Source organism: Drosophila elegans, unplaced genomic scaffold, assembly GCF_018152505.1.
Source record: "Drosophila elegans isolate 14027-0461.03 unplaced genomic scaffold, ASM1815250v1 contig_814, whole genome shotgun sequence".
NCBI classification, from domain to species: domain Eukaryota; kingdom Metazoa; phylum Arthropoda; class Insecta; order Diptera; family Drosophilidae; genus Drosophila; species Drosophila elegans.
The window spans coordinates 1086214-1108314 of record NW_024546167.1 but is presented as its reverse complement, the minus strand read 5'-3'; the positions used below and the strand labels follow the sequence as shown (position 1 = coordinate 1108314).

Sequence of the window (22101 nt, the reverse complement as noted above, 5' to 3'; positions counted from 1 at the left end):
CATTTTTTGGTTCTTTGTAAACTGTTTATCATACTAAAAGAAAATAGATACTCATTGATTATTTTGGGCTAAAGTTTTTTCTCATTTTTTCTATTTCACATTTGAATTTAGGTGAAAAGGAATTTTTATAGTGGCATTTGTAGCATTTAGGGGAAATAGAATTTCACCATCTGGTAACACTAAACAGAAGAGACGACGGCTCAATTTGTAAACAAATGTAAAATGGCAACTGTTGATGAAAAGGTGGAAAATAAACCGGCAGAAGATGATAATTCCAGTCAGAATTCGGTACCCAAGCTTCCACCAGATGAGAATTCAAAGGAATCAACCGCTGGCCACGAGGAGAAGGAGAAACTGTACGACATGAGCAGAATCCGCGCATTTGAAAATGTTCCCTTTCTGATAAAGCGCACGGAGCCCCAGGACATGACATTGACTTATGGCGAAGCGGTGGACAAAGTGCTGCTACTGCTGGAATTCCTGGAAAGCAATAAGGTTCCAGCCGGAGCAGGAATTGCCCTACGCATCACCGATCACACGCCGGCCTCCTGTCTTCTGATTCTAGCGTAGGCACTTCTAAATCTTCTTATAATTTATTATTATATGATCTAATGGTTGTTATCATGCAGAATTCTTAACCATAAGTGCCATTTCTATCCCACGGACAAGATGCTGCTCTCCCAGGCGCTCTACGAACGGATGAGCATGGCCGGAGTGGAGTATCTGCTGGTCAACAAACATTTGGCCGTTGGCCATTTGAACTTTACGCGTCTGAGCAGCATCCTTTTGTTCAACGAGGACTGCAAGCTGTACAAGGTGAAGCACAAACCCAACGATCCTGATGTGCAGGCTAAAAAGCCCCTGCCCGCCAATATGTGCTACACCATTTCCACAACGGGCAGTACGGGAGGCCCCAAACTGATCCATGTGCCCTACGAATGCATCGCCCCCAATATAGTGGCACTCAGGTAGGGGAACCACACAATATATCACTCCCAATCTCGTAATAATATTCTCCAAGCCAGAAGCTGAACGTCTCCATGGCTGACATCATTTACCTGGGCACACCCTGCACCTTCGATCCCTTCGTGGTGGAGTTCTTTCTGGCCCTGCAAAACGGGGCTACTCTACTGACCAGCCATCACACGATGAAGGATTCGCCCAGTCGGGTGTTAAGTGCCCTGTTTCCCGACAACCTGGTCAAGCCGGGAATCACCATCTTACAAATGACGCCATCCCTGTTCCGGCAATTCGGAGCCACTTCTATTCGAGAGCGTATACTAAGCAGCTCCAGTTCACTGAGGTGCAACCTAATTAAATGCATTTAAATATCTAAAAATTACTTGCAACATATTTAAATGGCTTTCAGAGTGCTGCTCCTTGGTGGCGAGCCGTTCCCCTCCAATGCAGAGCTCGTTACTTGGATGGATCCGAGTGTCCTGTTGCAGAAACACATATGCAATATCTATGGAATTACAGAGATTTCCTGCTGGAGCCTCCTGCACATCATTCAGTCACTACAAAGTCAAATAAGCTTGGGCACTCCCATTGACGAAGACACGATTCTACAGATTAAAGGCCAGAACGATGGAGATTCGCAGCAAGGAGAGCTCCTGCTGGGCAGTGCCACGCGACGTTGCTATATACCCGAAATAGATGACAAGTTGGACACTCAGAAAGGCGATTCCTCCATTTGTTTCAGAGCCACCGGAGATCTAGTCACCCGACTGAAGGACGGAACCATATTGTATGGAGAGCGGGCTAACGATGTGGTAAAGCGAGCCGGTAATCGCATAAGCTTGGGTGAGTGTTTTTACTATTAATAAAATCTATTTGTATACTTTTGTGTACGACAAATGAGCGGCAATAGAATGGCGGTTTATGTTTAAATCATTACAAAGGCTAGGTGTAACCTAATGAAAATACTCTTTTTTTAATATTCTCTGGTTAGCAATAAGAGCGATGTGTATATCAAGAAAAATACATTTTTAAACACACATTCCAAGCACATTTAACTACTTGAAAAGGCTTTGCCTCTGTAATGGTTTAAACAAGAAGCAATGGTTTAATTAGTTATTAACAACTGTATAATCCAAACTAAGATTGCTTAACGATCATGCAGGTTTAATCACTCGCAAAATACAAAAATGTCTGCTCAGCAGCGAACTGGCCACTTGCCTTTGGCTTGAGGATTTGCAAAAGCTTATCTGCTGCATTCGCAGCCAGGAGCCAAAGAGCAGAGTTCAACAGCGGGCCCAGACCTTTGACATTCTGTCCAAGGTGTCGATTGCCGAACAGCCAGATAGATTTGTCTATCTGCAACACTTTCCCTGCAACGTTCATGGCAAACTGGACAAGCAACTGCTACTCAAGGAATGCATTCCCCTTGCTCAGCCTGCTCAGCAAATATTGAAGAGTTATCTGCACGATAGACTGGAATGTGTGGAGGAGACTGATGAGAAGTGGGCGAAGAGGCAGCGACTGGAGGACAGCAATCCCTGTGGCTATGACCTGAGCTTCCGTCAGGCGGGTGGCACATCCTTCCATGCCATCACCATATGTCGAGAGATTGGCCTGCAAATGTGCATCGATGATGAGCAACGCCACTTATTCGAAATGCTGCTGGACGAGAACATTCCGTTGCGCACAGTGTTGCGGTTTTTGGACACGGCCAAGTTGGTGGCCAACAATATTAAACTGAAGCCCGTTGAGCCGGCGGCAGTTACCAACTGCCACCATGGTGGCCTGATCATCAAACGCATTGAGCAGCCAGTACTCAAGCTTCAGTTTCACTGGAAGGTGAACTTTGAAAAGTGCGTAGACTCGCCAGTCGCCGAGTACGAGGGTCGCTACGTCTGCGTGGGTGCTCATTCCAAAATTCTGCGTACTCTGGATCCCCTGACGGGCAGCGAGCTGAGCAAAGTCAGGCTACCCAACCGCATCGAGTGTAAGGTGACGTTTCTTAGCGAGCAACTGGCCATTGTGGGCTGCTACGATGGTTGCCTTTACGGCTTCAATCCGCAAACCGGTGACATTGTGTTTAACGTGGGAATTGGGGGCATGATTAAGTCTCAGCCCTTGCTAACCGCCGACGGCCGTCGGATCATAGTGTGCAGCTATGCGGAGGACTACAATGTCTATTGCTTGTCCGCCGAGCGGCAGGAGGTGCTCTGGTGCTTAAGGATTGGCGAGAAGCCCATTTTCGCCGGCCCTCTGGAGCTGCCAAACGAACAGTCGCTGATCATGTGCACGTTGGACGGCAGCTATTCGCGTGTGGCCATCACCGATGGTTCGGTGGAGTGGACGCAAAAGTTGAAAGAACCCATCTTTTCCACACCCGTCCTTTTGGAATCCAAATCCAATATCTTTCTGAGCGCCGAAGTGGCTGGACGAATTCACGCCTGTCATGTGGGCAATGGAAAAATTGTGAGTTATCCCCCGTTTCCAATTTTAAAAATCTGTCTTAAGCAATTTACGTTTTCAGTTGGCCACTTTTAGCACAGAGGGAAACATCTTCTCCTCGCTGGCGGTCAAGACTCCACCGACGTTCATGGGACACTCTTTTGTGGTTTTCGGTTGCATCGACCAGCATGTTTATTGCTTGCGATGCAAAACAGGATCGGGCTCGACGGTATCGGTTGACTTTGAACTGCACTGGAAGATCAACCTGGGAGCACCCATCTATGCCACGCCCAGTCTGCTCACAGTGCATCCGAACGGACTACTGGTTTGGTGCGGTGCCACCGATGGTCGCGTCGTCCTGATGAACTTCAGAAACGGAGAGATTCAGTGGTCGGATAAACTGCCCGGCGAAGTGTTCTCAAGTGCCTGCTATATTGAGAGCCTGCGACGAGTGTACGTGGGATGTCGAGATAACTTCCTCTACTGCCTCGGCATTTAGATATAAGTATGCAAAAATTCCATACAATTCCATTTACAAGCTGTTTATAGTTTAACGTGAAGATTGAAAACGTGCCTTAATATGTACAAAATATTCTTTAAAATATAACATTCAGTTTTCTATGTAAAATTAAATTGATAAATGACCTCAAATTGATGTTAATAATTTTCTACACATGTATATAAGAATATACAAAATGCAAATTAAAGATATGTTATTCATTAAATTGATGTTAAAAAATTTGCTTCACATGAACTGAAATATTTTTGTACCATTTTGAAAATTTATTCTCGTTTTTAAAATCGATTTAAATTGAATTAGGAAATTCATATAAAAATGATGTTAAAAAATGTACATTTATTCTTTCTGTAATTAAGTTTTGCACAAAATCGTGAAGCTAGTTTATGGGCAATGCAATGTCTTACTATGTTTGTTAAATAATTTTTTAGTGTTTATTTAAGTGTATAAGAATCTCATGGCAAAATCATATTGAGAGCTGCAATATGATTTTCCAATGAGATTCGTACAATGCTTAAGGATTAACTGGGCAAATGTGTTCCACCGATTCCTCGGTGGAAACTTCGGAGCACCTCCGAGTCCAGATCAATCCGCACCTGCTGCATCGCCGGCAACACAACGACGTTGCCGGGCACCTCGACTTGGATTGCCTGCCCGCCAACTCCTCCGCCTCCTCCATCTCCATCTGGATATTCTGGGTGGCCAGTCGCTCACGATGCGTTTTCCTGGGAGCTCTGTACATGGCACTGAGTGAACGTTTCCTTTTGGGCATCTGCTGCACTTGCTTGTGCCGCTTCTCGCGTTCTTCGGCTTTCTTGGCAAGTTGAGCCTTTCGTTTCTGTTTCCGGATCGCTTCCAAAAGAATCTCTGTGGGCGTCTTAGCCTGCTTGGCAATGTAGGCTGCCCACACCTCGCGTCTTTTCGCCAGGAAGGTTTCATTAAAGTCTATACGATCGACAATGAAGCTCTCGCCTGAAAATTTCGATACTATTTCCTCTTCTGCCTTTTGCAAACCATGCTTTGTTTGCATGTTCTCTAGCCTTCTTTGCCTGGAAATGATCTCCAATTGATTGCAAATGAATTCAAAATTTCGCTCCAGAATTGGCAACTTTTCCTCGTACTTTTCATCCGAGATGGGTCTGCCAATGGACAAAATAAGGATGTTGTAGTGGTCAGGATCATATTTATATCTCTCGAAAATCTCGAAATCTGTCTCCGTTAAGGGCACCTCCCTGGCCATAAGCATGCGTTCCATTCGTATCACGTCGCGGTCAAAAATCCTTGATCTCAGGATCTCCATTTGCAATCGGATAAAGTTCTCGTGCACATTCTTATTTGGAATAGTATCCGTTTTAGATGTCTTTTTATGAAGCCCCAAGGAATCATAGCTATGTGTAGGCATGTAACTAGTGCGAGCTCCTCTACTAAATCTTCCGCCGTCCAAATCGTTCTTCAATTGCTTGATATGATTGTGCAAAAGTTTTTGCACATTATGAATATAGCGCAACTTGAGAATTTTCTTAATTTTCTGGACATCCTCGGGGGTTTTGGCATTGGCCGACCACACTTTGTGCTTCTCCTGCAAATCATGCCACACTGCATTCATCTGATCACCGGGCTTGATTTTGGAAATCTTTCCCAGAAAACTGTTCAAAGACATTCTTCTTATGTGGATTTGTTTGTGAAATCTTGTCTCATCCAAAGTTATTTGCTTTGCATCGTGCAAACGATCGACAATTGCACTGGCCACTTGCGACATGGTTGACTGATTAAAATTCCTTGCCACATTTTCCATGGATTTTATGGAGGGGTTTCTATAAATCGACGAAGTGTTATTAAATTTTGAAAGCGGTGGCCGATTTCTTTGAGAATCCCAAAATTTGGTCTTAACAGGATTAAAATTTGAAGCGATTTTAAAGGGTTTTGGTTGAAGCATCATATTAGACTGGGTTATGTTTTTATCGGATTTTGCTTTGTTTTCAATAATTGGATGAGGTTTTAGCCCAGTCAAAGAGTTACTAAATGTTGATCTATTGAAGCTGTTGGGGTAACTAGCCGAACGATTTTTAAAGTGTACGTTTCTTAAGACCGCATCTTTACTCGATTTTGATCTCCTTTTGGGCCCTTTGTAACTTCCTAGCCACATTTTCACCTTCGAAACTTTTCTTTTCGACCTCGCAATAGGATCGGTAGGTTTTTCTATTTTCCTGGCTGTTCCACTTTTGTCAGTCTTTATTTCAGTATTTGTAAGTTCTTGGGGCTCAATGGAAAGATTTTCTTGTACATTTCCGTGCAGTTTTTGTTCTCTTTTGAGTGACATAACACTTTCGGGATTTTTTCTTTTATTTTTCAATTTTGTACCTGTTTCAATTTCGTTATACTCATTAAGCTCAGGTTTTTTTGGATCGTTGTGAGGAATTCCTTTTATTTTCCTTTCAAAACTTTCTTCTTCGTGGAGGCTCAGTTTTCTTTCAGTATTTTTTTCAAGGATGTCTTTAAATTCTTTGGAGATACTTGTGGTCTGAAACACGATATAACCGCTGCTGGAACCTTTAAAATTCTTCGAATCGTTCGACCATGCGCTCACAATGCCACCAATAACTTGTCGTTCACCTGACTTTTCATTGAATTTTTCAGTCTCCAATCCACGATTTTGTGCTTGAACAGAGGGCACTTCATATGGTCCTTTTGGCTTTTTCGTAACATCGTTGATATTTATTTTCGATTTAATTTTCCTTTGGATTTTAAGTTTGTTATAAAACTGATCAATCGTCCTATCAAAATAATTTTTTTTCGACCTTCTAGTTTTCCTCTTCAGAATGCCCATCTTATTTACAATAATGCCCTTTGTCACTCGAATACAATCCTCAACCTCTTTTATATTGCCTTTGGTCAACATTCTTACTTCTTTGAGTTGAGATTTTATTGTTGGATTTTCGTTGCACCCATGCTCATTGAGTGAACTCTTTAAATTGTTAAAAGCGTTTTTGAGTAATATACTGTGAGCTCTATGTCGTCTTAATTTCCGAGATATTATACTTAGTCTTCTGTTGTTGCGTTCTTCTTGCAGGTAATTTTCATGAAGCTCTCGATTCTGTTGCTGCAACAATTTAATGCATTCAGCAAGCATAAATCGGCTCTGATGCAGCGACATTTTCGGTAGCCTCTTCATTGAACTGCTTTCACGTTTCAAAAGTTTGTGTAGAATTTGTTGCAATTGACGGTCTTTCGTCTTTCGCCTTTTGAAACCTTTCATGTTGCGTGAATTGAAATAGGTGTGGTATGAAAAGGGTGAACCAAAATTTCGTTTCGTGATCATGATGTCTTATGTCCTTATTAGTTAACAAAATCAAAATCAAAACAAAACAGATGTTATTCTCTGGGTTGCTGCGAAACACGGAAATCTGAAAGTTATGAAATCAACCCACCTTGTTAAAACTTCACTTGATGAATGCTTAAAGTTCGATTTAATAGATTTTTGCTAGCTTTATTTTTTGTTGTTGGCCTTGGCTGACTTTTTGAGAATCTCCGCCGCTTTGGCCTTGTACAAACGCATCTGCTCCAGGTCCTTTTCTCGCTGCGGGATAACTTCTACGGTATTGGGTATCCGAGGACATTTTTCTGGCCTTGAGACTGACTGCAAAGTGGAAGTGGAGGAGGAAGGTTGTTCCGCATCCGCCACTTCTGAACCAATTGTGGCTGCAGCCTTGCGTTTGCACCGCTTGGGACGGGAAGTCTTGGAAGTCTCGTCCTCCGCATTGGATACATCATCATCTGCCGCCGACGCTGCCTTTGCCCGTTTAGCGCGTGTCACCTTCTTTGGCTTCTCGGGAGTCGCCTCTTCGATCTTTCCCGACATCCGGTCAATGGCCAGTTGCACTCGTTTGCTGACCAGCGGTTGCTGAACTCGCAGTGCACTCTTGGCCGTAAAGTAGTTTCGTATGGAGTTCTGTATTTTCTTCTCATTGATCTTCTTCATAACGGGCATGAGAATGTCATCTGTCTTCGAAGTGGTCCAGCCGAAAGACTTTCGTGTGAATTCCCTGATTGATTCCACATCCGGTGTGCCCCAACTAAAGGCATCCCGATTGTCATCAATTGTGGGCGCCAGGTAAGCCTCCACCACGGCTCCGTTTGGGAATCCCTCGTGCAGTTCGATGTTTTTCAGCTTTTTGCGAAGAGAAAGACGAGCTGAGCTGCCCGGAGGTAGATTGCTACTCTTGTGTGCCTGCCACCAGTCACGAAACTTAATCAATGTCTGCAACACCGATTGGTTGCACACATCCGGGGCACCATTGTCCTGTCCGGAAAAGGAGGCCAGTATTTCCAGGGCCGTCACAGCACCAATGCCATGGATACCGGTGGTGTAGTCACTGCCCACCAAACAAGCCAACTGGATAAGTTTGCCCCGGTTGCAGTTGAACGTTTGCTCAATTTGCTCCGAACGGAATTCCAACACATGTTTGTTCTGGGCAAAGAAGTTTTTGTAGACGGTTCGACCGCCGAACAGCCAAATATCACTGTCATCGGTGATGGTGCCATGGGTGAGATCCGTGGCATTGAGGAAGGCACACTGCGCCTCCGCCTCCATGGGTGCAACAATGTAGGGAATGCCAAAGAGACGCAGCAGCTCTTGGCAATCGATGCTCATGCGTTGGCTAATGGACATGCCCATGCGGTCCTGCCGATTGCGCTCCATCTCCAGCTCCTTCCGTTCCTGGGCCAGGTTGCTGGCCATCTCCTGCAGCTCCTCGGAGGTCTTCTGCGACTTTAAAGCCTCGGCTGCATCTTTAAGAATATCCTGTAAAAGTTAAGAATAAACTTAATATGATTTTTAAGCGGATTATTCAACATAATAAAGGACTTTTAAAAGTTGAATATAATATAATTACAGTACTATATATAATTTTGGCCAAATTAATAGAAGAGGTGAAATTTAAAGCTTTTTTCATAATTTATTTATAATAATTCCCAAATTACAAAGTAAGATAAGATCAACACCATATATATTTTTAGTTACTTAGGGTAAATAAAAATTAGGGCAAAAAATTGCAACAGAAAAGGTTTAGTAATAATAAGTATATTTTTTTTATTAAAAATTAAAAACATTACTTTTCTCAATTAGTGTTAAATTAAATATGGTTAATTGTTAAGCTGCTTTCAAGCTACTTTCAATTGGTATTCTGACCACAACTGTGTATCATTTTTCTCCGACTTACCTGAGGATCTATAGTCTTTTCCGTTTCCGTCTCCTTTGGCTCGAAGAGTGATTTTGAAGCCTTACTGGACCTTTTGGTGGGTGAAACTCCGTCATCACTATCCTCCGCCCCATCGTTGGCCCTTTTCCGTCCGGACTTTGGTGTTCGCTTCCTGAAGAAGGGTTTCGGAGTTTTGGGTGTTCCCGGCGGAGTTTCATCCGCCACTGGAGATTTGTCGGGCGTTCGCTTAACCACGTAACTGGTGTCGAAGAAGTCCTTGATGGACTTGTTCTTGCTGGGCGTTTTGTTTGGTGATATGCGATTCTTTTTGTTATCGTCACTGTCGCACAACTCAATTACCTCATCCTTTGAAACTGTTTTTGTAATTTTGATTGCCCCTTCATCGTCGGAGGATAACACAATGGACGCACTGTTGCTTAGTTTCACTTGATCCAGACTGATGTTTTTCACTTCGGCCATCTTTACTTTTAGATCGTCTAATATTGAACTGAGTTCAACCTTTGGTTTTGGATCTGTTTCCCCACTTAAATTCAGTTGAATGTTTTTAACAGCGGCAGTTTCCTTCTTAAGATCACTCAATATGGAGTCTAGATCAGGTTTATTTTTAACTTCTTCAGTAATCTGTTCTTGGCTGTCTTTTAATTCAATAATTTCATCAAAACTTTTATTTTTTTGAGGATTTTCTTGAATGCTTTTATTAATAACTGCCTTAGCTTCATTTTGGGAATCCAACACCATTTCCTCACTATCTTTAACCTCAATGAAGTCGTCATCATCATCATCATCGCTTTCAGTTTTTTTCTTGGCATCATCATCCTTCATAAATATATCCGCGAATAAATCGTTGGAGTCCTTTAGGTCCTCGGTGATGTCGACACAAATCTCAAGACTCTCTTTACCCTTACTTGGCTCTCGGTCTTCCACAACTTCCTCCAAATCCGAGTCAGTATCTGTATCCACAATCTCCACCTTGTCCTCGCTCAAAGTCTTTTTGCTTTCCTCAATCGCTTGCGATAATTGTTTGCTTTCTTCAATAGCTTGGGATATTAGTTTGGCCTCCTCGATCGAATCGTTAGCCATATCACTCTGGACTGTGGTGATCTCAAGCAACTTCTCCAGACTTTGGGTGTCATTGAGCTGAGTGGCCTCCATGATGTTGCCCACCTCCTCAACGTTCATTCCGCCGTACTCGATCATATATGCCCTAGCAGGTCCCTTGGCCGCATGTCGCAATTGCTTGCTTTGTGCCCGGTTAAGACGCAGCTCTTGGTCCGAATCGTAATCATAGTCCTTCTCGTCGTACACTTTGGTCTCCTCCATAGACATGGACAATGCCTTGGCCAAATCCTCATCGAACTCCGTACCCAAATCAGTGCTTTCTTCGGGCTCCTTTTTGGTGGAAGTGCTTGGCTTTTCATCCTCTTGCTTCGCCGAAGTGCTTGGCTTCTCATCGTCCTCTGCGGGCACCTCCTCAATCGTCTCCATCTTTACCTCCTGCTTGATGCTCTCCAGGGCCTTCTTCTTGAGATCCCTGACCAGCAGGAATCGAGTGTGCTCATCGGAACTGATCTGTCGCGTGCTCTGCTCAATGGCCGTGGGCGTGACGATGCCCTCCTCGTTGAAGAAATCGCATAATTGCGAATAGGTGAGTGCGACACCGCCCATCTCTTGTTCGGCCTGCTCCAGGCTTTCCTGAACAGCGCGACGCTTGAGCAGACGCTTCATCTGGAAGGAGCAGAAATCATCGCTGCGGGCGGGTAGCTCGTGCAGGCGCCCCCAGGAAGATTGCTTTCGCGTCTCCTTGATGTCGGTGAGGATCTCGTGCCGCACATCGGCGGGCAGATTGCGAAAGTGCTGGCTCTTCACATCGATGGCCTGCAGACTAGAGTTGTAGCAATGACGAGCGGTGGACTCATCAAAGGAGCTATCCGAGGCACTGGTATCCTGTTCACTTGCATTCTGATCATCCTGCCCCACAGACGACGACGCCGGCAGTTCCGGCAGCTTGAACATGTCATCCTCATCGTTCTTCTTCGCTGGAGGCGGTCTCTTAACCGGTGACTTGAGCAGCAGCTCCGCATTTTTGCCCAGTGCCTGCTGCACTACCTTCTCCTTGGCCAGGGACTGCAGGAGCAAGGCCTGAATGCGATCGGCTTCATTGCTAAGCTTATTCCGTTGCTGCTGGCGACGGGCCTGAAAAGGACACCCGAAAAAGGATTAATAAAACTAGGTTCATGGTAGAAGTAAGTAACGCACAATGGTTTCCCTTTTGAGCTGCGGCACACATCCATCAAAAATGAACACCGGTCGTACGCGGTAATACAGCAACTTGCAGAGGCGGTGGAACAGTCCCAGTAAATGGGCATTACTCAGGGCCGAGCCCTTGTTGTCCTGAAAGCCCTTCACCACCTGATGCAACCAAATGGAAATATCTGCAGGATACAACTCCAATTAGAAAGTATTTCATTGGGAGGCGAAATCAACACTTACCCACTGCCAGGATTTTACCCTCCAGGGTTTCTACGGGAACTGGCTTGCCGCACGGCTCGATTAGCTTCCACAGGCCCGTAACTCCCATTGCTTGAATTTAGATTATTAATATAAAACATGCAATATAATAAATTATCAAACGGAAGCAACGAGCTTGGGACGCGGTTTCCAATTCAGACAGCTGTTTGCAGTGTTGGAAAACGAATGTGACAAAATATCAGTGATGAACAAAGAAGTGACTTTTGAAAGAAGTGATTTTGTGAATAAAAAGAATTGCTGAATGATTGAATTTTGGTCAGTTGTTTAATACAAATTCAAATTTTAAAAATTGTAGCAACATAGGTTGTTAAATCGTAAAAATCAAAGTTGCTCATTTGTTTTCATTACAAAAATTGTAATAATAACATCATGGAAAATCTATAACGCACACGGAATTCGTTTTTACTATATAGCAAAATTACAGCATAAAAATTCATTTGTTCATATCTCATCAATAGTTTTTAGATAGTTACATATGAAGAAAAACAAAAAATTAAATTTATCAAGTTTTAATGTAAATTAAAACAAATTAAATTAAGCGGGTAATATATGACCGGAACAATTTTTGGTCATTCAAAATTTGTATTAAATATTCCACAATTCAGTCCTTTCAAGAATTACTTACAAAGCTTTGTTGAATATAGCTTTGTATTCATATAATGTATACCAGCAACCTATTTAAATATTTTGCATCAGTGAAATGATATGTAAAATGATCATGCTCCACAGCACCTACTTTAACAAAAGTCCCCATAAAATGAGCTGAATGTTTTTATTGCGTTTACCATTTGGGAAATGAATATTGCAACTGGAAATAAAATGAGGCGACCATTCAGTTCTTAAACACTGTGTGAAGTACTCAAAAATGCAGTGTTTATTGTGTGCCATTTATGATAATACTAACATTATGCTTAAGGACTAAAGAGGATAGTAATAGTTAGTTAATAATAGTAGATAATTGTTTCGGATAGACAGGATCACTCGGTGGCATCCTCGGTAGCTGCAGTGGTGCTGGCATTGGCATTTTCGGCGGTAGTACTCGTATCCTTCTTGCTGGCCTTGCTCTCCTTTTTGTCCTTCACCATTTTGCGATAGATCTCCAGGTCCTCCGTTAACGAGGGCACAAAGCTCTCAAAGTCCAGCTCGCCGAGGGTCTGCAGAATATCCTTGGCGGTAATGGTCTTGTGGTTTTGTTTGTGTGCCAAAGCCGTTGATGAGGAGGTCACGAAAATGGCAAACACGGATGCTGCCCGTGCAATCGCTGCTCGCGCCTCCTTGCTGACGCTGGCCGACTCCGGCAGGGACTCCTTGATGAGCCGTGCGATCACGGAATTCGGTAGGTTGAGATCCTCAATGCGCTCGACCATTTTACTGCGTTTGATTAATAAGTATTGCTTATTTACCGTGGTGGCGGCGTCGTTGATTCCCGCGTAATGAAAACAGCTGGACGACCAGTGTTGGCTAGCGATCGTCAGCACGCATCTACTCCCACGATGTGGCAACGCCTCCCATATAATTCCGTTTGCGCCGCCTCGTTCGCATCACAATTGTTTACACATTTTTGATAAATAACAGCCAATAACCCCGGCTTAAATGTGCGAGGAGCGTTTCGGGCATAACTTGAAGCTGTTCCCCGCCGCACTCACGTGATCCGAGCCCTGTGCGTGTGCCGCTACCACGCACATGGAGGAGCAGCAACAGGCGACTCCGCCAAAGAAGCGCAGTCACAGCGAGTACCACGATCCGGATTATCAGCAAACGGAAATTCCGGGCCGGGATCAGGATGATCACAAGGCCTCTTTCGAGGGCTCCAATCGGCTCAAAGCTCAGCAGCAACAGGCAACTTTGCCAAGGAAGCGCCGACACAGCGAGTACCATGATCCGGACTATCACCAAACGGAGGTTCCCAACCAGGATCAGGATGATCCCAGTGACGGAGAGGTGTTCACCTCTGCCCAAGGAAAGCGACCCAAAGTGGAGCAACAGGTGCCGCCACCGCCCAGTGACAAATTTTGGCGCATCCGCCAACTCCTGCGTCTGGAGTTCCAGCGCGAAATCAACCAGAAAGTTGAGCAGCTGGCCGAGATCGATCGACGGCTGATGCAGGGACGCCAGCTGCTGGACAGGCTGCGTTACCAGGTGGTCAGAGAGTACTACCAGAAGCAACAGGTTCCCCTCACCGCAGCCGACGTGGCCAAGGTGCGTGGTGACAGTCTCTTTGGGGACGACCTTTCCGCCCCTCAGTTGCCTCTGCATCCGGCCATCAAGAAAATCGTTGGCAAACGACCAGTTCCCATCCAGAATCATCTGCCAGAGCGCACGGCAGCCACCTTGGCCAAGCAAACCATTAGGCTAAGGAATCCGGCTCATCGACGTGCGGAAAGAAGGCGTCAGCGGAAGATCAAGGATCAGGGCATCGTGACCGATCACTCCAAGGATCGGCAAGAGCAGGAGCCGCCGCCTCCCATCTCGATAAAGCTCGAGGATGAGCAGCCTTGCACCAGTCGACAGGCCTACGAAAAGCAACTGGAGCTGAATGCCTCACGGCTAAACAACAAGAATAAGTTCAATTTTGTGGTGGGAAACACTTCCAAGTACATTGGTGAAGGTTCCCGAGAGAAATCCAATGGCGAACAAGCTTTGATCTACAAGTGGTTGGTCTATGTGCAGGGCAAAGGGCTACCCCAACCCCTTGGTTATTACATTAAAAAGGCAAGTATATCTCTAAAAAAAATTTAAATAATTCCTATAATATTTTTTCGCCTTGCCTTTTTAGGTGCGCTTTCATCTGCATCATTCCTACCGCCCCAACGACATTGTGGACGTGCATAGTCCTCCGTTTCAGATAACGCGTCGAGGCTGGGGCGAGTTTCCCATGCGCATTCAGTTGTTCTTCCAAGAGCACTTAAAACAGAAGCCCGTACAGCTCATGCACACGGTGGTGCTGGACAAAACTATGTGTGGCTTGCACACGATGGGTGCCGAGACTACTGTGGAAATCTGGCTGAGAGCAGAAAAGGCAATGACGAAAAGGAAAAGTGTTAAGCCCGTGGCTACTCCAAAGCTTTCACCTGCAAAACCTGCTCCTCCTGCGCCGGCTATTCCTCTTTTCGAGCATCCACTGCCTGCATCTCCGGTGGAGTCCTGCAAGCCACGCACCATTTCCATTACCCAAAACAAGGAGGAATTGGATGACAACCTGTTTGCGGGCATTAACAAAATTGAAATGAGCGACGACATTGAGCAAATTGAACCCACGGTGCTCGTCTCGGAGCCTCTAAAGTTAAGCTACAGTCCCAGAAAGCAGCCACCCTGTCCAGCCACCCCGCCCAGGCCTCAGCTGCGATTGAATGCAACTCCCGTCAGTGCATCTCGACCTTCGGTGGTCTATCTACCAGTGAATGGCAGGAGTCCGAGGCAAGAATCTTTGCCAGTGAATCCGAGGTCAGAGGCTTCGTCGCAGATTGCTCAGGAATCATCGCCCGATCGGCCATCCATTAAGCCTGTGCGCAATGGCCATCACCAGGGCAAGAAGAACGTTGTGATCCAGCGAGCAGGCAAGCTGTATATCATTGATCCCCTGCAGCGGAAACTTAAGCAGGCTGCAAAGCAACAATCGCTACTGAAGCCACAACTAAGTCTCCTCAAACCGCCGACGATGAAGCGCTGGCATTTGCTGCAGTGCATACAGCACGATCACGGGTATGCGAACATGAGCGGGGAGGTGGAGGAAAGGCCACTGATGTCCCACAGTCCTACTCCGCTGGTTGAAACTCCTCTACAGACGCGACCCCGTAAGCTAGAGCAGATATTTGCAAGTTCGCACTTCCAAAACATGCGTAGTGCCGTTGAGTTCCTGTTGCGACGACTGCCGCTAGCAGCGACCGATCAGAAGAAGGAGTATCCTTTCACGTGTACAACGCTCGACGAATTTCACAAGCAAACTGCTCTAAAGCAACGATGCTTTGAGTACATGCGGGCACGACTTCTGCGCCGCTGTTTAGTGCAACACCACAAGCTGCAGCAACTGGATGGCAGCGGGAAGGAGCACTACTGGAGCCTGCGGGAAATAGTGGTATTCGCCAGGGTCCATGGCTACACGCCGCCACTCAAAATGGTTTTGCCCAGCGAGGATAGGAAACGAAAGCATAAACTGGGGGCAGAGCAGCAACTGGCTCAGCGGGTGCAGGAGCAGCTGAAGGGCGAACCACACCAGCCAATCTCGGCCTACAGTAGTCTCAGCTCTGGCAATAGACTGGATGCTTGGATAGTCAAGCAAACGCAAAGGCTACGTGGTCACGACCAGAAGATGCGGGATAAAGAGTTTATCGATGTCTTGGGCGTGGACAAGCCCCATTCGCAAGTCACCGGGGAAACTCAGTTAACAAGTAAATCCCTCCAAGTGGTGAACAATCGCCATCTGCTCTATTTACCCCCACCGAAGCATTTGGAATCGGCCTTACAGCTGGTCCAGGAAATGTGCAAGGACATCAACATCACGCTGGAGCCGGAGGAATCTCCGCCTGGTGTCTCACAGCCAGTGGCCCTCACTGTGCTGGGGCATGTGCTTCGCACATTTGTGGAAAGATTGCTGCGCCGCTCGTTGGCCGCTAAGCTGCAGCAGGAGTCCTTGGATCAGCTGGCTACGACGGCGACCAATGCTCCTGTCTACCTGCAACCCCAGGACATCGGACGCGTCATTGTCCAGAGCTCCGAGCTGGACTTCCTGGGAAACACTCACTTGGGAGTTTCTCCTCTGGACCCCCAATCCTAATGGGTAGTTGCCATAGTTTTTTTGAATTTATTTTTATCAAGTGCGCGTAATAGTTCAAATTCTGCTGGGATATTTATTAGTCGATATCTAATAAGTCTTTTGTACTCTTTATTAAGCATAAAGCTAGGCAATAAATTAACTAAATTTATACTTTAAAACTTGGTGTGTATAAATCTCGGCGGCAAACATAAAACGAAAATAAACCTTAAGGGTGTTAGGCTTTCAAAGCAAAAAAAGGAATACTTTCGTTATTTTGTTCTTAAATTTTGGAAAATGTGCAATTTATATTTTATACACGTCATTTTTAGTATCCTGGAAAAAACTGCATCCAAAGGTATTGACACATAGGGGCGTGTCAGCGGTCCTTCGAAAAAATGTGGGTTTCGGTCAAGATCATATGGCATCACAGGAACATCTAAAAACAAGAAAGAAAGCAAACTTCGGCAAGCCGAAGTTCATATACCCTTGCAGCTATTGCAAGAATTAAACATTTTTGAAAACATTAAAATTATAATTTACTTGCGTATAAGTTTAAAAACATTGAAGCTATGATGATTTGCAGCTCAATTATTTGATAGTTATTTTATATATTTTTATTGTTCCTATGGGAGCTATATGATATTGTCGTCCGACTTTGATGAAACTTAAACCGTAAATTTGAAATATTTAACCATTACTAAATGTCGAAGAACTAAACAAAAAATTAAAAAACAGAAACGTTATAATTTTTTTTCATTTATTTCTCCGATTGTTCCTATGGGAGCTATATGATATAGTCGTCCGACTTTGATGAAACTTAAACCGTAAATTGGAAATATTTAACCATTACTAAATGTCGAAGAACAAAACAAAAAATTAAAAAACAGCAAAGTTATAATTTTTTTTCAATTATTTTTCCGATTGTTCCTATGGGGGCTATATGCTATAGTCGTCCGATTTTGATGAAATTTAAACCATAATTCTGAAATATTTAACCATTGCTATATGTCGAAGAACTAAACAAAAAATTAAAAAACAGCAAAGTTATAATTTTTTTTCATTTATTTTTCCGATTGTTCCTATGGGAGCTATATGCTATAGTCGTCCGATCGGGCTCGTTCCGACTTATATACTACCTGCAATAGAAAGACAACTTTTGGGAAAGTTTCATGCAGATAGCTTCAAAACTGAGAGACTAGTTTGCGTAGAAACGGACGGACAGACGGACATGGCTAGATCGACTCGCCTAGTGATGCTGATCAAGAATATATATACTTTATAGGGTCGGAGATGTCTCCTTCACTGCGTTGCAAACTTCTGACTGAAATTATAATACCCTCTGCAAGGGTATAAATATAGATAATACTGCGTTTAAAAGGTATTAGAATTCCCCTGGTAAACAATAAGACCCTATTTATTTTAAATTTTATTTAACGATACTAAAAAAAAAATTCTTCGGTAGTAGTTTTGGCTCTAAGATGTAGAGTTTTTGGTAGTTTTGGCTCTAAGATGTCCCCTGACTTCAGAAATGCCATTCGGGAGAAAATCAAAAGTAAAAATTCGTTGGTCGAGTCACTTCAACCGCTGAACTTGAAATTTACAATGACACGTTGTAGATTAAAAGAAATAAATTTTAAAAAAATTATATAAAAAAGTAACAGAATGAATTAAAAATAAAAACTTCGTTGAATTGAAAAAAATGGAAACAGACTTCTTGTAGACAAAGTTATCTTCTTTTTCATGTTTTTTATAATGTGACACATTTTTTTTTAAGTGTTTTTTTATAAGTGTCATTTGTTGTCATTATTTAAAAACCATGCAATTTTGTTTGATGTATCTTCTATTTTTCATTATTCCAAAAGTCACATTTTACCCCATTATTATTTCAAAGAGATTTTTGCGGTCTTAAATTTTATTTCTTTACGATTTGAACTCATAAATTGATCTTCCCATGACTTTTGAAATATTGTCCAAACGCATATTAATTTTTAAGCCTTTTAACGTGGTACTATTAACCTTTCCTAGAAGTATGCAGCATAAAGTGAAGAGGAGTTAAATTGAATAACTGTAATTTTAATCTCTTAATCTAATTTCTTGGACGATTGCATCTCTTTGGGGGGGCGTTCTCATCGCTCTTTCCTCTCACCGTGCGATTTCATTCATGGCGCATGCCGATGGGATCCATCTGATTCTCTGGCTCTGTTTTCCTTAGTCTTTACTCTCTTTTCCGAAGTGCGCGCAACAAGACCTAAAATCAAGGCAGAGCAGAAAAGAGCCCGCTTCCCGCGCTTGCTGCTCCTAAGTTTAACTATTTAATTTTGCCAATACATAAAATGATTCACAATCCATTGTAATAAATAAATAAAATGTCACAGCCTTTTCCAGGCGACATTTCTGCTCCAGTACGTGGGTCTAAAATAAGCTCTTGGATCATCAGTTTTTAGTGTTATTTTTCTTTGTGTGTGTGTCGTGCTCGTGTGACATAAAATGTGGAGGCGCTAAAATGTTCTATTTTTATTTTGCAGTAAAATCCACAAGGAGATGCAAGTGTGTAGTATGTTTTTGCCTCCGTTGCGACGCCAAATTGCATTTGCGGCCAACACGCCGCTCGATCCCTAGATCCATTGACTCACTTTTCCTAGTGGTGGACAATCGGTCCACCTACACAAGTTTGTTTTCGGAACGCCCGCCAGCGTTTTCCAATGATGCGATTCCCATTTACTCGGATATTTAAAGTAATTTTCGTGCTCTCAACAATTGTCGCCGTCACAGGTAAGCCAATTCCCAGACGTCCACACCTGAATCCAGATCCCCAAATCCCATGACAGTATTGCCAGGTTCTCAAATGAAAATAGCTATTTCTGGCGAGAAAGTTTTTCAAAATTTTGTCAAACAACTAATTTTGGAATCCATTTTTTTCTAATAACTGTGTTATTACTTGCATAGTATCACTTATCATTAAATCAAAGATATCCCTTGTAGCTGAGTAAGTGATGTATTTAAAAAAATATTTTTCAACATTTAAAATATTAATTTTATGTACACACAGTACCAAACAAACAATATAAAATGTTTCTTTAAACAATTTCTATGCTTCTCTGCAAAAGTTTCTAGCAAACTTATTTTGAATATTTTAGGGTTAACGGTATAGCTTAGAATATGAAACTCCCAGGTTTAACGACAATTTGAATTATGTGGCCCATATTCTTATTTTTAGTGATTTTTACTAAAACAAATACTCAATACACCAACATATTATAAGAAGGCTTAAATCCACATTTTATAAAATTAGTTTAATCTTGAAATTAAAAAAATTCGCTACTTGGTCTGTGTTATCAAAACGAACATTTTTAAAACCTAGATACATACTTACATTTGGATGAAAATTAAAATAAATATCTTCAAATCTTACACATATATTTAATTTAATAAACTGAGAAATATGAAAATTAAGTGAGCTTACTGCATATAATGGGAATAGGCAGATAAAGACCAGGCTCAAATTCCACAATATAGATTTTACTCCCCCTCAATCATGTATTTTCAACTTTGTGTCCTGTAGATTGTTGTTCGAGCCGGATCTTACTGCTCCGAGAGCATACGCTTAAAATTGTGCAGCATCAGCACAGTCATATGCACGAGCATGCGCACGAGTTGCAGCAGCAGATCCAGGAAACAGCGGTTGAGTTGTTCAATCGTCTTGAGCTCCAGAGCAAACAGCTTGAGGCCTCGGCCCAAGAGGCAGCCGAGCAGCTGCATCCCGGGACGGATCTTAAGCCGGACATGGACAGCCAACTGTATGAACAACCCGGTGAGGAGACCTCTGTGGAAGTGGAACCTGCACAGGCAGCGGATATCCTCGATGCCAGTACTGCAACCTGGTTGACCAGCGATAGCAGCACTCCAACCACCGCCCCCAAGACAGTAACAACACCCGCAACCGTAACACACACAGGAGAACCGCCACCCGACGACCAGAGCTCGTCCAGTCCGCCCGAGTCGAGCACATCCGCGCCAGCAACAGACAGGGAATCGATCCAGAGCAAGGAGACCGAGATTCAGATGCTGCCCTGCAGCGGGGCCTACAACACTAGCTTCTGCCTCAATGGGGGCACCTGCTTCCAGCATCCGATGGTCAACAACACAGTCTTCCACTCCTGCCTCTGCGTGAACGACTACGATGGAGAAAGATGCGCCTACAAGAACTGGAATGGTGAGTGGTCTCCTCCTTCCTTGATCAAAAATGAAAAGATCATACGCAATTTTAAAAACTCTTCCATTGACATTGAGAACGAAATAAAATCTTGTTGTCACAACCGGAAAGTTGTCTTAATTGTTTTTTTTAGTTAATTAAGTCATCTAAATTTAGCAATTTTAAATTCTTAAATCTTATAAAACAACCATAGTAGTGGGTTTCTGGAGACTTTAAAAGAACTAGTATCAGGCGCTTACGACATATTTTGAAATGTATTAAAGCCTGTAAAGATGCCTATAAAACCGTCCTTAAAGTCAGTAAATTACAATTTTATCAATTAAAAACTGTGCAAATAAAACAACGAATCGATTTGAAAATATAGCTAAAAGACTACTTCTTCAATATATTCAAATTTTAATAGCAGTCATTGCTGATGCCAAAATATTATCTTGTTTCTTAATATATAACTTCCGATCGACTTGAAATTCTTTTCCTTTATTTAATTTTTAAGTTTTTTTCTATAGACTGACCTTCAGAAGCGAAAATCTAATCGAAAACCCGAAAAAGAGCTACTTCTTTGATACATTGTATCTTTTATCGCAATCGTTGATCAGATCTAATAATTTTTTTTCCTAAACGTATAACTCAAGTTAATCAAATGTTTTACTGTTTTCTTCTATGCTAATTGATCCACCCCAAATAGCCAGTTTAAACTATATATTCTCGTTGATCCTTGCAGGTGACTACCTCTACTCGCCAATAGCTCAACGGAAGGTCCGGATGGCGCACATCGTCTTCTCCTTTCCCGTGCTCATCATGCTGTCGTCGCTGTACATGCTCTTCGCAGCCGTATTCATACTCCGGAATGTGCCGGATTATCGCCGGAAGCAGCAGCAACTACACCTGCACAAGCAGCGCTTTTTTGTCAGATGCTGAGTGGCCTCCACCGAACTGGAGAGGTCCTCCTCTGGCCATTATTCGATTTGATTCGATTTGGAAACAATTTTGGTTTCGCCTATAATCTATAATGTTCGCCTCATTGTTGGATGGCAAATTCTTTTTGACCATATTTCTTTACGTTGCGCAGCGTAAAAGTTAACGCTTTAATTTATTGAATACATTTAGTGTACTTAGTAGGATTTTCTATTTAGTTGCAAAAGACGCACAATTAGTATTTGCTTTTCTTTATCATTTCTTAGTTTCGTTTGTTTCGCTTTTGAAGCTTTCGTTGGAGCTTTTGTAGTTTGTTTGTAGTAACATTTTGTTACGTTAAATTAACCATTACGAAATATTAAGAATGTACTTAGAACATAATCTTAGCGCTTACTCCAGTTTACCAGGACAAATGGTTATTTTTGTAACACTTGGTTACATCATGTATATTGAAAAGAAAAACTATTTTTTTGTAGTTATATTAAAGAGGAATCGGACTCAAAAAAAAACAGAACTAAAACTTAAAACAAAATTTGTGTTTCCTTTCTGCGGT

At 43.1% G+C, this 22101-nt stretch overlaps 6 protein-coding genes across 9 annotated transcripts; 3 read left to right on the top strand and 3 right to left on the bottom strand.

The window, feature by feature from the left end:
* Positions 1 to 199: 199 nt before the first annotated feature.
* LOC108142087 (beta-alanine-activating enzyme) lies at positions 200 to 4131 on the top strand. 3 transcript variants are annotated; one of them, XM_017265780.2, is made up of 6 exons: positions 200 to 566; positions 630 to 968; positions 1022 to 1303; positions 1370 to 1803; positions 2123 to 3426; positions 3485 to 4131. In XM_017265780.2, exons 1-6 carry the CDS (start codon positions 223 to 225, stop codon positions 3899 to 3901), a joined length of 3120 nt encoding a protein of 1039 aa, XP_017121269.1. In that variant the 5' UTR covers positions 200 to 222; the 3' UTR covers positions 3902 to 4131. The 3 variants fall into 3 exon arrangements, with proteins under 3 accessions (XP_017121269.1, XP_017121271.1, XP_017121270.1); XM_017265781.2 differs by lacking the exon at positions 200 to 566 and having other exon boundaries at positions 835 to 968; positions 1026 to 1303; XM_017265782.1 differs by lacking the exons at positions 2123 to 3426; positions 3485 to 4131 and having other exon boundaries at positions 1022 to 1312; positions 1368 to 1650.
* A 136-nt stretch (positions 4132 to 4267) lies between these two features.
* Positions 4268 to 7308, bottom strand: LOC108142025. The gene has a single exon (XM_017265701.2). The coding sequence runs from the start codon at positions 7236 to 7238 to the stop codon at positions 4434 to 4436; it is 2805 nt and encodes a 934-aa protein (XP_017121190.1). The 5' UTR covers positions 7239 to 7308; the 3' UTR covers positions 4268 to 4433.
* Positions 7309 to 7367: 59 nt separating this feature from the next.
* On the bottom strand, positions 7368 to 11809 carry LOC108142024 (DNA repair protein complementing XP-G cells). Its single transcript, XM_017265700.2, has 4 exons — positions 11629 to 11809; positions 11395 to 11570; positions 9139 to 11331; positions 7368 to 8720 (listed from the first exon to the last, which is right to left on the bottom strand). The coding sequence occupies exons 1-4, from the start codon at positions 11714 to 11716 to the stop codon at positions 7407 to 7409; spliced, it is 3771 nt and encodes a 1256-aa protein (XP_017121189.1). The 5' UTR covers positions 11717 to 11809; the 3' UTR covers positions 7368 to 7406.
* Positions 11810 to 12523: 714 nt separating this feature from the next.
* Positions 12524 to 13110, bottom strand: LOC108141727 (DNA polymerase epsilon subunit 3). The gene has a single exon (XM_017265220.2). The coding sequence runs from the start codon at positions 13032 to 13034 to the stop codon at positions 12645 to 12647; it is 390 nt and encodes a 129-aa protein (XP_017120709.1). The 5' UTR covers positions 13035 to 13110; the 3' UTR covers positions 12524 to 12644.
* Positions 13111 to 13170: 60 nt separating this feature from the next.
* Positions 13171 to 16599, top strand: LOC108142054. The gene is made up of 2 exons (XM_017265736.2): positions 13171 to 14379; positions 14444 to 16599. Exons 1-2 carry the CDS (start codon positions 13351 to 13353, stop codon positions 16439 to 16441), a joined length of 3027 nt encoding a protein of 1008 aa, XP_017121225.1. The 5' UTR covers positions 13171 to 13350; the 3' UTR covers positions 16442 to 16599.
* A 2081-nt stretch (positions 16600 to 18680) lies between these two features.
* LOC108141808 (protein gurken) lies at positions 18681 to 22040 on the top strand. Of its 2 annotated transcripts, none has more exons than XM_017265374.2 (4): positions 18681 to 18822; positions 18946 to 19192; positions 19983 to 20633; positions 21355 to 22040. In XM_017265374.2, the coding sequence occupies exons 2-4, from the start codon at positions 19123 to 19125 to the stop codon at positions 21549 to 21551; spliced, it is 918 nt and encodes a 305-aa protein (XP_017120863.1). In that variant the 5' UTR covers positions 18681 to 18822; positions 18946 to 19122; the 3' UTR covers positions 21552 to 22040. The 2 variants fall into 2 exon arrangements, with proteins under 2 accessions (XP_017120863.1, XP_017120862.1); XM_017265373.2 differs by having other exon boundaries at positions 18681 to 18880.
* Positions 22041 to 22101: the final 61 nt, after the last annotated feature.